This window comes from Polypterus senegalus, chromosome 7 (genome assembly GCF_016835505.1).
Source record: "Polypterus senegalus isolate Bchr_013 chromosome 7, ASM1683550v1, whole genome shotgun sequence".
NCBI classification, from domain to species: domain Eukaryota; kingdom Metazoa; phylum Chordata; class Cladistia; order Polypteriformes; family Polypteridae; genus Polypterus; species Polypterus senegalus.
In genome coordinates this window covers 161209305-161225096 of record NC_053160.1, presented here as the reverse complement: position 1 = coordinate 161225096, position 15792 = coordinate 161209305, and the positions used below count along the sequence as shown (strand labels likewise).

Below are 15792 nucleotides of genomic sequence, written 5' to 3'. Positions count from 1 at the left end.
GCAGCTTATGTTTGATTAACTTTCACTCCTGGCCTCGCTTCCACACTCATGAAGGGACAGGCCGGATCCTCCACCACATGCTGACCATGGGCTGTCCATAGCGGCTGTTCAAGGCCAATTTCTGTCTCCTCTCCCTCAAACCATGATAGGCCATAATGACTTCGATTTCAGTGTTTCCCTGTAGCTTAGGCCTTCTATCTCTATCTATCTATCTATCTATCTATTTCTCTTTGAGGTTTTTCTCCTCCTTTTTGTTTTCTCGACATGGTGCTCCATATTTTCCCAACAGGGTTACTGAAGTACAAACAGCTGGCAGAAGAGCATTGCCTTTGGTGTCCATCCTCAACAGTAGGTGCGACCAAATCCTAACCTTTTCATATCTCTTTATATTCTGCCACCATTCTGTTCTAAATGATCTGTCAGTAATGAGTAACATATGATCTTTGGCGAGTTCAGCACCTTATATCACCTTTATGTCCTTCACTGCATAACTCAGTTATGTGGTATTGATTATGTAGTCAATGACACTTTCTGCATTTTGGCCTCAAGAGCTGCAGGAGATCTGACTAATATGTTTATTAGGAAAACGAGAGCCGTCGATCTTCTGTTTTTTTTAATAGAGTTCTATGAAACATTCCCTGTTGTTGTCCCTGTCTTTCTGTCCTCAATACCTTTCGGTCGTTCCATTGCCTCATGCTAACTAGTGTACTGTCTTGATGAGTGACAGTGACTTAATTAGAAAGGACCCTAAGATAAAGACAATCAATTTCATAGCAAATTCAGTACTTGGAAGACAAATAGATCTTTCACCCAAGCCAAAACAACACCCAAAAATCAAAATCCACATAAACAAATCTAAAGTCGTTTGCGTGGAATGCTCATTAAGAATCACGCCATCAGCAATTAATTTTGACTCCATAAATTCAGACGATTTACTAAGTGACCTTTATACAGTCAAGTTCAGTGATGTTGCGGGGTGCACGTCAACCCTAGCAAACCCATAGTGACGTCATATGGTGAAGAAAACTTGTAGAAAACCCTAAACACAAGAACAAAAGAACATTTAAAAAAAGGATTGTATGAAGTAGTTCCTGGTTCTTTAAATTAGATCTCAATCCTTCCTATCACCTTTCTGCCTTTGTTCATCATATTTTCCAGAAACATCTGGAGAAAGCTGAGGCACATATATTTCTGACCGATGTCAGAATTTTCTTATGGAGCACACACCTTGACCTGATCCTGGGAGCTAGCAGCTTCCAACTTGGTGACCTTTTTGTCCTGGTGACTGCTACTGAATCATTCACCCTTCCTGCTTTTACACCAGTAAACCTTAACACAGAATACACTCCCTCATATCGTGTTGTCTTAGTTTTTGAGAGGACATTGCAGTTTATGTGAACCATTTCTTGTACCACGTCCAGGGGCCTCATGTATAAATGGTGCATACACCTGTTTCCACGCCCACTTTGAGATGTATAAAACCTAAACTTGGAGAATCGATCCGTTGTGGGGCTGACTCTACACTGTAAAGGCACCTTCAGAGGATTAATTTGCTTATGTAAATAGAAAGCATTTTCACTCTATTCATGTGCTGCTCTATAATGCACAGAACATGTGTTGCAGTGTGCAAGCGTGCTACATAATGTTCCACATAATCGTGGCTTGCCCATAGCTGAAGAGATGTGGTATGATGAGCCACCAAATGATCAGCCAAATCTCATAGCATTACAACTTTGAATATCATTAGCTGAATGTAAAAACAGGTAATCAGATACAGCATTTATTTTTTAACCAATTAATTTAATTTGTGGTCAATATCACATAGTACATTCCTTATATTCTTTAGTTCATTGGCCACATCTCTTACAGCATCCACTATTTCATTTTGTAACTCCTAAATAGCATCCGTCAGCACACAGCCAGATGGCCTCCCAGTGGTTTTCGAGGCAGAGGTGTGTGCTCAGCCAGCACCCAAAGACGTACTCGGAACAGCAGCATCATCACTGTCTGAGCATCGCACGGGTGTCAGTTTTTGTAATATTGTCATAAACAGAGGGGGTGGGCTGTGATTGCCTTTTCATGTCGACCATGATATCTGACCACTTCTTTTTTTTCTTTTGGGCGTGATGCAACTTTCAGGCGTCTTCACCACACTTTTGTTGCTTATACCACTGCTTAAGCCAACAAATAGTACGTTTTTCCTTGCCTCGACTTCGCATTCGCTGAAATGCTTCTTTTTTTTACATGCCTTTTACGTTGTTTTTTAACCAAACACTGAACGGAAGGCAATATTTATATTGATTTGCATATTAAATTATTCAAAATTCTGTGAGGAGTCGGGGTGGGGCTGTAGGCGCATCCATATGCGTTAAACTTCACGTTCATTGGGAAGTGTTTGGAACTTGGCGTAGGCACAGATTTATGCATCTGGATTTCTTTGTGCGTACGCACATTTCCCCTTTGGTCCGTACTCCATGTTTTAGTGTAAATTCTATGCAAGTCATTATACAGGAGGTCTTTAGCTGTCTTAGTCATTAATGTTTTCCATTTTCCATGTTAATATCTTTTTACCCACCCTGTTCCCAGGAAGCTATATCTTCATCCTGAAATCTTTTTTTTTTTTTTTCTGCCGTCCTACGATGCTATTATTTTACGATTAGTAGTATTAACTAGTTTAATAACTCCTATATTGCGTATTTTGACATAAATTAATGCTTCACGTTATCTTAAACTGCATGGACCTGGTCAAATTTCTTTGCAAGTTTCTCGTTCTCTGTTTATTATCTCCAAACCATGTTGCTTTCCTATATCTACCAATAAAATAAGGAAGGAAATTAAAAGGATTCGAGATCAGCAGTTTTGGTGATTCTGTGGTGGTATAACACACAGAGTCCCTTAAAGACGACTCTTGAGGAAAAATCTTACCCAGGGTCTCCAACTCTGTTCCTGGAGAGCTACTATGGCTGCAAGTTTTCATTCTAACACTTTCCTTAATTAGTGACCAGATTTTGCTGCTAATTAGTGTATTTAATTTTAACTGACTTGCTATTTATAACTCTGTTTCATTTTCCCCTAAATAGCAACCAAATAATAATGAGAGAGAATATGAGCCAACAAAAGACCAGCAACCTGAGCCCACCCTACAGTATCTGCAAATAAAGAAAGGTGATGGTCACAGTAATGTTGATTTACAGGTCCACAAAACATTTTGAAGGTGCCCAAAAAAAAAAAAAAGAAGATAAACAGCTCTGGAAATGTCTGCGGTGGCAGAATGAGAGCACCAGCAGTCAATGGAATTAAATAACGGGTTTAATTAACAAGAAGAATCAGCTTCTAATTAAGATATTGGGTGGAATTAGCAGGTCATCTGTTGGCTCACTTCACATCTCATGTCTGTTTGGCTCCCATTTAAGTAAAAAAAATAAGGAAATTGGATGACTGCGTCTTTTGAAAAAAAACACAATTGACGTGAAGGGAAAAGAAATCAATTAACAGCAATAACTGATCACTAATTAAGGAAATAGAATAAAAATCTGCCACAGTAGCACACCAAGACCGGAGTTAGAGACCCCTGCATTTTAGCGCCTTGCTAGGAGCCCAGTGCTGAGAAGTGGTAATTCTAACTATTAGACCACCAGCTGAGTAATTGGAAAACATGATGAAACATATCACCATTGTCACCATTTAGTGTAGGAAAAGATAAATTGATCACTCATTTAAATAATAAGTTTTGCCTTTAGCAATGCCAGTAATCCAACCTTAATAAAAGGATTAGTATCTGTCTGTGTGTTCATCTGGTTTCTATGTCCCTGTCATCAAACATTTGTATGAATGCATTTTATTACTAAAAATGTTTGTGAGGCACCATCTGTTGGAATGACAAATGTGATACACTTTATTGCTACATGAATTACAAAACACAATCGCAGATGGTGGACTGCAAACATTTCTAGTAATAAAATGCACTCCTACAAATGTTTGTGGTGCACCATCCGTTGGACTGACAAATGCAGTGCATTTTATTACTACGTGCATTTCAAAGTAAATTTCAAAAGATGGTGCACGAGAAACATTAATGTTGAGGTCTAGGTTGAATATTTAGATTTCAACCCATTTTAGATGGGTGGCACAGCTAGTTTATTACATAATTTAGCAAGGCTCCCACTGTGTTTTTCCTTACCTTTCCCTATAGGAGGCAGTGTCCATTGAGTAACTAATGGTAACTGAAGTTCACTCGTTTTAATAAACCAAGCAGTACAATTTATTGTTTAAAAAACAAGGATTATAGAAATATTAGAACTGTATAAATATGTCAATTTAGAAGGCAGGACACAAGACGGACGAGACAGATAAACATATAACACAGAAGAGTCTGTTTACAGCTCTCATTTATCATGGTACAGATAAACAATTTGACGATACCAAGTCTTTAAGGATGATGGTGTCTGATGCTCCGGGTTCAAGTGGAGGACTTTTCTTGTGTTGGAGTTCACTCTTTCTCTTTGCTGCATTGTCCTTTGTCCATGGTGTGGTGTGATGCTGTCTTTCTCAGCTTGCTGTTCGGCTCTTCACTTTGCCCTCTGCTCTTTGTGGCACAACAGTGTAAATGCTGAAGTGCCCTTTTTGAAGTAATGGCTGCTTCTCAGACTGAGCTCATCCACTGACACAGAGCCTGGCTTGTCAGAGTAGATCTTGGAGCTAATTTGTGGTGTCCAGTTCCAAGGCACTATGGAGAGTAAAGAAATTTTGCATTGTCAGCCTTTAGCATCCCACAAGAGAGTGTGTTTTCTGTTTTTTGCTTCCCTACAGAGAGAGCAGATCAGCAGCTTTTAGGATTCAGAGAGTGAGACTAGAGAAGTGTGGTCACCTTTTGAAGGAAAGTGTATCCTCACATGACTGGATCAAGATGATGTCCAGTTACAGAAACAGACGTGTTATTTCATCAGTTACAGAAACAGACGTGTTATTTCATCCATCACATCCGAACAGGTTCAGCGTGCAGTCAGAAGCCTAAATGAATGTCCATCTGGGTGCTTTTTTGTCTGAGGGAGCCTCTGCAGAGTTGTCAGTTCAACTCCCACTTACACTTTTGCAATCAGATGAAGTACTGGGCTGACCAAAGGGATTTCTGCAACCCTGTTAAATCTGCAGTCATGCTGTGCCACTAAAAGCCTAGAAAAACAGGTGATTTGTCCATCAGTCGGCAGATATTCAAGGTGAGCTTTACCAGCTTGCCTTTATTTCGTGTGACAAAAGCCACTCATCCATCCACGAAGAGCAGGAGCTCATTCTTGAAGTGACGACCAAAAAACTTTCTCATCATCTAAGTGGTTAGAAGGAAAAAGAATCAACAAAGTGTATCTGAATCAAAAGTAACTGAGATGTTCTGATTTCTGCGGGTTTTTTTTTTTTTTTTTTTGAAGGCCCAAGTGATCTTTCCATTAAGTGGGAGAAGAATGGACAAAAATTAGAAAGCACGGTAACAGAGCAAAAATATCGGTGGCCTGGTGGAGCAGTACAGATGCTGAGCTGGATAAAGGACACCGTGACATCGGACTCTGAGTACAACTGCTCAGCCACGTCAAGTGCAGGCAATGCTACCTCAAAAGTCAGCATCCACCTCAGAGGTAAATGGGACCACTGGGCTGAAACTGTGTAAGCTTACAGTAAGTGGCTGGCATCATCTGAGTCGTCTTATGTTTGGATGGAGTACTCGGCTCACTTTGTAACAGGATCTTTATTTAGGATCAGAGCTGATCTGTTGATTTGAGATTGTGTGAGCTCCATGCACATTCATTCATTGGTTAATGTTTGTTTGCTATTATAAGGTGTGAATGCTTTGGAATCGAAATGCAGAAATCAAGAGTCAAGTAAAAAACATGTCTATGTCTGGACATGAGGCATATGTAATGTTTCATCGTGCAGGACAACAATTCTGAATAACCGAGTTGTTTCCCTGCAGATGCAGCTTTGGAGAGCAGCTGGGAGAATGAGTACCACCAGTGGAAAGGAGCTCTCGACAGTCACCAGAAAATGATGCAGAGCTGGGAAAAAGCATGGGTAGGAGTGAATAATCTACTGTGACATTTTTTCCCCAAAGAATATTTATTTACCCATACAATGATGTGGCAGCATTACTGTCAATAATCAGCAAATATAAACTGGCTGGGCACCTGTACACCTGCTTATTCATGCAATTATCTAATCGGCCAATCATGACTCAGCACAAAGTCCTGCAGATACAACTGTTTCATTACTTTCCTTAATTGGCACCCAAACAGAATGAAATGTGAAGTGAGTGAGCCAACAGAAGACCAGCTAGCTAAGTCAGGGCCTCAAACGCCAACCAATTTCATTCCAACCCATTGCTTAATTAGGTGCTGAGTCTTATCGTTAATTAAACCCATTCTTTAATTCCATGGCTTATTGCTGCTGTCATTGTACAATAGCAGACATTTCCAAAATTATTGATTTTTCTCTTTTCTAAGAGCACTGGTAAAATATTTTGTGGACCTGAGCAGATCCTCATTCCTGAGACCTTAACCTTTCTTTATTTTCAGATATTGTATGATGGACACCAGTTGTTTTGGCTCATTTTGTATCTCATTATTGTTTGGCTACCAATTAAGAAATAAGAAACAGTTAAGAGGTCAGAGTCTTCAAGAGCAAATCAATTAAAATGAATTCAAAAGAAGTTAATTAGGTCACTAATTAAGAAAAGGGTTACAATGAAAGCCTGGTGACCACTGATTTTGAACATGACATGATTGTTGGTGCCAGATAGGCTGACTTGATGATTTCTGTAACTGCTGATCTCTTGGGATTTTCACACACAACCATCTCTAGCGTTTACTCAGAATGGTATGATAAACAAAAAATAGCCAGTGAGTGGCAGTTCTGTGGTTGGAAACACCTTGATGATGATGGAGGTCCGAGGAGAATGGCCAGAATGCTCCAAGCTGACTGAAAGGCTACGGTAATCCTGATAACCGCTCTGTATGTAAGTATCTCGGAATACACAAGATGTTGAACCTTGATGTGGGTACATTACACCAACTGGAGATCACGTCGGGTTCCACTCCTGTCAGACAAGAACAGAAAGATGAGCCTGCAGTGAGCACAGGCTCACCCAAACTGGACAGCTGAAGACTAAAAAAAATGAGGCCTGGTCTGATGAATCTCAAGTTCTGCTGAGGCATATGGGTGTTAGGATCAGAGTCTGGTGCCAACAGCTTGAATCCATGCACCCAACTTGCCTTGAGTTAGCAGTTCAGACTGGTGCTGGTACTGGTGGAATTCTGTGAGGAATGTTTTCTTGGCACACTTGGGGCCCATTAATACAAATGAATGTCATGGTTTACCGGAGTTTTTTTGCTGATGGCCGCCCATCTTCTAATGGCTACTTCCAGCATGATAACGTACCGTGTCACAAAAGTCACCTCAAGTTGCTTTCAGGAACATGACACATGAGTTCAGTTTCCTTCACTGGTCTTCCCAGTCACCAGGGGCCTCGTATAATGCCGTGCGTAGAACTCACACTATAACATGGTGTAAGCACAAAAGCGGGATTGTGCGTACGCACAGAAAAATCCAGATGCAGGAATCTGTGCGTACTCCAACTTCCATGTTCTTCCGCTCCATAAATCCCGGTCAGCGTAAAAAGTGCCGCTCCTGCACGCACCTCCTTACTTTTGAATATGCAAATCAATATAAATCGCCCTTTAGCTCAGCCTTCTGTGAAAAGACAATGGGAAAAGATAAGAATTTCAGCGAATACCAAGTGGAGGCAAAGGAAAAACGTACTATTTGTTCAAATAAACCGTGGTATAATCAACAAAAGGAAGTTGATCGAGTGACATAGCATGTCGGTGAAACTCGAAAGCTCAAGTTCACAAAGTCGCACAGTGCCCGAAATAAAAAAGAAGTCACATATATCAAAGTCGCCGTGAAAAGGTGAGTCGTAGCCCACTGTCTGAGTGTCATAAAATAGGCACACAGTGCGGGAAAAAAAGCACGAAATTTCAACTTTAATCTCGAAATTTCCACTTTAATCAAATAGTTTATTCTGTCATTGAAGTAGAACATCATAAACTTCATCTTAAAATCATGTAATTTACTAGTAGTATGTTAAATGCTTTGTTTTGTATTTGATCTTCTATGTGCTCTGTGTGTGAATCACTACATGCTTCCGCGCTTTCTCTTTCTCCGACAGGACAAGGAGTCCATTACATTCGTAATATTACAGCTCTTTGAATAATTTAAAATACTGAGATGTATACGTGATATCTTTTTCATGATGATAGGAGTTAAAGCATGTTATTAAAGATGGGAACACAATGGCGTGTTCTATACTAACCTCCAATTCCTCTCCTTCCTTTTCTTTCCCCAAATACCCAATCACCACACAATCAGCTCTGTAATAGACGTTAAGCCATCTGTAAGCTTACAACGGCGATTCTTCAGAACTTTTAAGGAACATTGAAATATCTTCATAGTACATATTTAATTATTCTATGCATCTATCCTTCCAGTGTTGCGCCAGCCCAGCAATAATACAGCACGAGGTAGGAACAATCCGTGAACAAGCTAGCGCTGCGGCACTGTGTCCTCACATGTTTAATTATTAACAAAACAGATTATTTAAATGAAGTTAAACTGTTATCTGTATAATATAATCAACATATTTTGCTGCATTTCATCTTAAAAATGATATCGTCATCATATGTAAATACGCGCTTTATGAAGTGGTGCAGGTTGTACATTATTATAACAGTAATGCAAGTTTACAATGAGGTAATTGTACTTATAAATACAAACAGTTCTACAAGGAGCACTTGATGGACTGATTGTGTTTAAAGTTCTTGGGATAAAACTGTTTCTGAACCGCGAGGTCCGTATAGGAAAGACTCTGAAACATTTGTTGGTTGAGAGCAGTTCAAATAGTGAATGGCTGAGGCAGTGTGTGCTTGATGCTGATATTTTCTCTTTCCGATCAGCTGCTGCTGTGATTCCCCACTCGGATACAGTGATATAAATACTCCGAATGGTGCAGTGAGAGTAATATGGAAAAAGATAATCCGCTGTGGCAAATCCTAACGGGAGCAGCTGAAAGAAGGAGAAGGTGCAGTGAGAGTAACAACGCTAAAGCAGCTATGGTATTTAGAATAGTTTGACCATTCTGTGGACCATTATATTGTTACAGGTTAATTACAATTCGATGCATTAAATTAATAAACAATATAGTTTCTGTCTATCAATAAAGCCGAGTCATGAATGTGGTTCTAAGAAATAAAGGGTAACCACACAGGAACAGTAGCACTGCTTTGACGCTGGGTGCCGCCAGTCTGCAAAACTGAGCGCAGAATTTGCGTACGACAGGGTATGAGCTACCGTGGACATGTGCATGTTTTATACATCGCGATTTGAACGTGGAAACGTTCTGACGCAAGATTTTTGTGCGTACGCACTGTTTATACATGAGGCCCCAGATCTGATTCCAATGAAACACCTGTGGGATGTGGAAGAACTGGAGATTCACAGCATGAATGTGCAGATGACGGATCTGCAGAAATCGTACGGTGCAATCATGTCGGCATGGACCAGAATCTCTTAAGGAATGTGTACAACATCTTGTGGAATCCATGCCATGAAGAACTGAGGCTGTTTTGAGAGTAGATGAGATCCTACCCAGTTTAACTGTAGTGGTCCTAATAATTTCCTCTCTGTAGATGTTTCAGGTAGCCCTCTGCATTGCGATTGTAGGCTCTTTTCCTTTAGGAGCACGTACCATGTACGTGGCGGGAGTGCCGGTGTTGGCTAACTCTCGGTTCTGCAATGGCACTGTTTCTAAATTAAATTAATCTTAACACTAGGGTGTTGTACCGTGCTAGCCATTATGAAGGTAGTGAGAAGCCAAGCAAAATGACACATTTTATTGGCTAACTAAAAAGCCTGAAAAAGAGGCCTGAGTTCCCTTGAAAGTTTGCATATTGTAATATTTGTAGTTAGCTAATAAAAGGTATCATTTTGTTTGACTTCTCACTGAATCTTAACAAAATATTTGTGGGTTTTTTTGGGCCTCACAACCTAAAATAACCAAAAAAGTAACAACACTGGATGGCTGTAAATGGTAGGCTACTTAACCTCCGTTATATATGTGCACAGAATATATTCATACTTTGCCCATCTCCTCAAGTGGTTTGCTCGCTCATTCACCACAGACATCTTAGCCAGTCGCACACAGTGACATTACCTTTAAGCTCAAATAGCAAAAGAAAAAAATCACAATGACTCCACATGGACACAATGCTACTCCACCATGCAGTGTGGAGGGAAGAGCTCCATCATTTGAACATGTGCCCAATCCATGTGCCATGCTGTCCTATGAATACACACCTCAGTGTGGACACTTCATCAGTGGTGTTCCTGGGATCATTGGGTGTTTCAGGTCTTTCAACATCATACACTTGCCTCCAGGTGACACCAGCGTGTGTCCAGACGGCTGGCTACTCTGACTCCTGAGTCACAGCCATCTTGAGGCTCTCCCTGCTGCTTTGATGGTGCTGCGGATGGCTGTCCTTTATATCTCTCCTTTGATGCCCAAACTACTAAAGGCTCTGACCAGAGAATGAGCCGCAAACCCCCTGCCATCGACCTCCAGTGGGAGACCCCTAGCTCTCCATCCCGACCGCTGACAGATATGCTGTCAAGTTCCACGTACCTGGAGAGCTTTCTCTTGAAGGCTTTGTCCAAGCGGTCGTCCCACAAGCCTGTTAGCTCCAGCAGCACGACTTGCCTGGAGGATTCAGAAACAAGGACTGAATCTGGTCACAGAATGGTGGCTGGACAACTTCAACTGTCAGTCTCTTGCTGATGCCAGGATGCCTGCAGATGATAATCTCTTGGCAGGATTTGGTTTTGCTCTCCAACTCTGACAAAGTCTTCTTTGAGGGTCGGCACAGTTTCACCCACAACAGTCCTGTGCTGATGGCTACAGGGATGGTCTTCAGGGCCTGACCATGTCTCCATTGATGCCTTCCCTCTCAAAGTGCAATATTAAATCTGTCATTAGATTATCGCTTTGGCCAATTAAGCATTTAGCCTATGGAATGTGCAAGCTGGTGGGATGCTTACAATATGGAGGGTCCTACTCACAAAGCACAGGGCCTCCTAGCTATTGCATAAATTTTCCTATTGAAACAAATTTTGTGCAAACACAAAACCCATAAAACAAGGGAAAATAATAAAAATAAATACCCTTGGAAGCCCCTTTTGTTTCTCTCGAGCAAGAAACATTATGTGTTTGGGCTTCTTCAAAGGTCTAATGTTACTGAGTGCTGGGCTCTGCCAGATGTGCCAACGCCAGCCAACCAATCAAAAAACAATAAGCATGCAATGGCTGCAAAGCCCCTCAGCGTCGTCTTCTCAAACAGAGCTGCTTTGCTAAGTAAGAGACACGACAAATAGTAAGCTCTTCAATGAAGAATTTAAATGGGAAAATTTCTTTAAGAGTGAAAAGGTGGCACAGTGATTAGTGCTGCTGCCTGCCCACCTTGATTTCTGTGTCATAACACTTGTGGCCCAGTAACTGCTGCTTCCTGTGTAAAGGTCAGCTTTGGGTTTTCATTTCCCTCTTTACTTGGCAACTTTGTTTCTGCTTGTTTTGTCTTGGTTTAGGCCTCTGTGACTCTGCTTTTCCCTTTTGTATTATTTATTGTGTAGACTTTGTCAGAATGCCTCAAATCCCATAGACCTAGCACTGTTTATAAGGTATTGTACTGTATAACTTCTCCCCACCTTCCCTTCTACAGTTATAACCTCAGGCAATTAGAGTAAAAGGACAAGCAGGAGTTAAGTTACACACTTTAATAATGTATTGTTGATAAAAATAATGAAGAAAAGTACATGTGAATATTGGCATCCATACAACCTGATAATGCTATAGGTGTAGCTTCAGGCCGCACCCAGACCTGTAGTTACTCAAATAGCTCTGGTCATCATTTCTAGTCCACTTTGTTCAGGACAGGCCACATGCTTGTCTGACTATGGCTGCCAAGTTCTCTTCATAATCATAGTGTGAGTGTGAGAGCAAAAGAGAGGACAGATAGGAGAGAGGGGTAAAGCGACCAACTATATACAATTCCTGTCCAAATCCTTAGACCGATGGGGCGTCATAGTACAGAATAGCCTCTGATTCCAAACCAATCCCAAACAGCCATACTTCAGAACAATGGATGCCCACATGGCCTTTTCACACCTGCCCTCAAGTAATGGATACGATTTGCTTAGCTGGAGCGTGCCAGCTACGACCGGTAGTTTTATGGCCTTCTATGAGGTTGTCTCTGAGGCTCCAACCTCTAAATCCCTCATCCTGAGTCAGTCCTAAAGACTGGGGACATTGGTTAGTTAAGACATGAAAGCATTGCTGTTCTCATCAATGAAATAAAGCATTTCTTCCGAAACACTAATACTACATTTGCTTTATCTGACTTACAGGTAAAGACAAACAAAATATTTACCAAGGTGTTCCCTTCTTCCATTTTTGGGTATTCTCTTATCATTTCCTTTCCCTTGGCCTTCAAGCTATTTTTTATTTGGTGCCTGAAGCTAAGCTTTAATTAAAAAGAAATATGGCATGTACCTTCATTTAATCATTTGCTTAGCATGCCTGACTTACATTAATTTCTGCACTAAGGTTAATGCTAATAAATTTCTATATTCATTTATGCTAATACATGAATACACTGTTTTTATTTTCCATACATTACGTCATCTTGACCTTTTTAGTAGCAATGCCTTTTGCTGTTTCTGTTGACTCACTATTCCAGCTGGCTTCTGACGTGCCTACCGGGACCATTTGTCTGTATTACGTCATTGGTATCGTTCCTCAGCTTCCTAACCTTCGAACAACAGTGTACGTGTTCCCCCTTCTTCTGTCCTCGATAGTTTCTGTGTGTCATTCTCTTTCTATTCTATCCTTCATTGTCCAATATTGGTAATTTTACTTCAAGCTTAAAAATAATGCAATATGATAATAATGCAATATATTTTATTTTAACGATTGACATATTTTATTGGCTTGACATTCTAATTTATGCTACATCAAATGTTTCAGAAGCTGTTAATTACTTTTATGGCTATTTATGTTAATATGCTATTTATGCTATACATTTTTATCTTCCATAAAAGCAGAGTTGGAACAGTCTGTGTTACTACACCATCTGAAGTACTACTTGGACAGTATTACACTGCAAAATGGCAAGAACACAGCAGTTAACAAATGCAGTTAGACAACATTATTACCCTTAGGCGTGTAGGCCTTTCATGTTAAGATACTGCAAAAAAACAAAATCACAGTGTCAGTGAGTACACTGGTGTCCTACACAGTCCAAAGGCAACAGGAAACTGGAACGAACTCTGATAGGACGAGATCTGACAGACCCAAAGTCACAAGCCAATCAGGAGACAAGTTTTAGAGTGTCACCAGCTGGGGGTGATCACAGGCACCTCACAGCTTAACAGTGCAGGTGGTAAAAAGCAAGTCTCAGTTTCTACTGTGAAGAGGAGCCTTTGTGCTGCAGGTCTGACAGGGCGAGTGGCAGTAAGAAAGCCATACCTTAAAATACAAAACAGGGCCTTGAAATGCCGGCTGTGGACTACTGCAGACTGGGAGAAAATCTTAGGGGCTTAGGAATCAAAATTTGAAATCTTCAGTTCATCCGTCACACAGGGTGGGTGTTTGTACCTGTTGAGTTGGTGATGTGATGGTTCCTCAGTGTGCGACACCAATTGTCAAACATGGAGGAGGAAGTGTGATGGTCTGAGGTTCAGAGCTGTTGACTTGCACAAAGTGACAGGCATTCTGAATCAAAAGGGTTAATTTGGCTGTTACCGTATATCGGCAAAAGGGGGGCTGCTTTGATGAATCTGAAATTCAAATAAACTTTTGTACACTTAATGATTCCTCGACTTATTATATTCTTTACTTACCATTGTTTATCGGTTCTATGACTTGATTTTACAAAACATTAAGACCTTAAACTGTGTTCATTTCCATAAAAACTGAGGTGTTCTAAACCTTTTGACCAGTAGCGTATCTCAAAGTGGAATCTTCAAATGTCAATGAGGAGATTTGGAGAAATCTAGAAACGAGTGTGAGCTGAAATTTAAGATACTGTGTGTGAAATTCACGTTCAGATCGACCCAAATGTTAGCTTGGTTTGCCATAGACCTGACAGTTTTAGAGCAGAGCACAGGCGGGTCGAGTGACTTGACCAAGAATCACGCCATGAGTCAGTCAGGGTCTGGACTGGTGCCTTTGAGTCCGCTGCTGAAGCCGCTCCACCATTTTTATGAGTTGATTGATGTATTTATTATAAATATTGGCTGACGCCTAATAATGCAATTTTGTGTCTTTAGGAGGACTGCAAGCAACATCTGTAAAACATAATAAAAGAAGATGAATAAAGCGGCGGTAACAAGATTCAAACTCACGACACTGCTGGGGCTCATTGTCGGTGACTGACGTGCTCTGGTTCTCTGCTGTAGCATTTGCTGCTCTTAATACTTTGCGTATTTATTTACTTTTTAGTAAAAATCACGACTCCGCTTGACTTTGGTCTCTGCTTCTTTTTTTTTTTTTTATTAAATCAACTTTAATGTGACAATAAAATCGAAGTAAGGAACAGGTGACAGAATTTTACAATAGCAAGTTTGATATACAAGGCTACAGAAAGGGAACGAGGGCAGATAATAACAGTCAACTGAAGAAAGTGGCAGGGGTCATAAAAAATAGAAAAGATCTGTCAGCCTGGGTATGTTGAGGCAGTCCAACCTGCTGTAATAATCAAATTACACTGCCAACGATTTTACATAACATGGAGATTTCTGCATAGGTTGATGGCGGAGCAGCTAAGAATTTTAAGTCCTTGTAAAAGGACCTCGCGATCCACCCGATCTCTTTAACTTTCAAACCACAGCCAGTATCATTCGATGGCAAAAGCCAATGTTTGGTTCCTGATGAATCATTTCCATACACAGTATGGTGGCACGGTTGGTGCACTGCTTGCCTTGGAGAGAGAAGACCGGGGTCTGTGTCCCGTTTAGACGTTGTATGTTCTCCCCGTGTCTCTGAGTGCTCTGCTTTCCTCTCACAGTTTAAAGTCATGCAGGTTAGGTCTGTGTGTTCACCCTGCGATGGGCTGGTGCTCTGCCCAGGTGGTGTTCCTTCCTAGCACCCTAAGATTGCTGTTGTGGTGGGCGGCCGAGACGCCTCTCGCTTGTATGGACCTGGGGAGCAAGCCTGGTCCCTGGAACACTAGATGGCAGCGGTGCCTAGGACTCCCTCAGGGCTTCATGGGAGTTGGGAGTTTGGTGCAGCCCTATTGGGATCTGTGGGCGCTGCCAGGGGGTGCTGTAGCTTCTGCTGAGTCCACTGCCTCACACAGAAGTGCTGCCGGAAATAGGACATCAAGCACCTGCGTTATAAAAGGAGCCAGCAGCCACTACTTCGGGAGGAAGGAGAGGAGAGGAGGCAGCAGCTCAGAAATAAAGAAACAGTTAGAAGGGACTGAGTATTGTGTGCTGGTGCTTATGTCCTGTGCTGCGGGGAGCAGAGTGAAACGCTCCCCAGTTACAAATAAAAGGCGTGTTGTGCAGCAAAGTCGCGTCTGCCTGTCTGTGTCCGGGTCACACTGGGGTAGGCTTGACATCCCACAAGACCCTGCCCTGGATAAGCAGGTTATGAAAATGGATGCTTAATCACTTCCCTCATTTCTTTTTGTTTGTCCACTA

General features: G+C 41.3%; 1 protein-coding gene across 1 annotated transcript in view; it reads left to right on the top strand.

The window, feature by feature from the left end:
- The window catches only part of sema4d (sema domain, immunoglobulin domain (Ig), transmembrane domain (TM) and short cytoplasmic domain, (semaphorin) 4D), a 138973-nt gene extending 124361 nt beyond the window's left edge, over nucleotides 1–14612 (top strand). The window contains exons 19-21 of the mRNA XM_039759466.1: nucleotides 5424–5627; nucleotides 5963–6060; nucleotides 14419–14612. Coding sequence (XP_039615400.1) covers nucleotides 5424–5627; nucleotides 5963–6060; nucleotides 14419–14442 — 326 coding nt within the window. The 3' untranslated portion in view covers nucleotides 14443–14612. The remainder of the gene's footprint in view (nucleotides 1–5423; nucleotides 5628–5962; nucleotides 6061–14418) is intronic.
- The last annotated feature ends 1180 nt before the right edge of the window (nucleotides 14613–15792 follow it).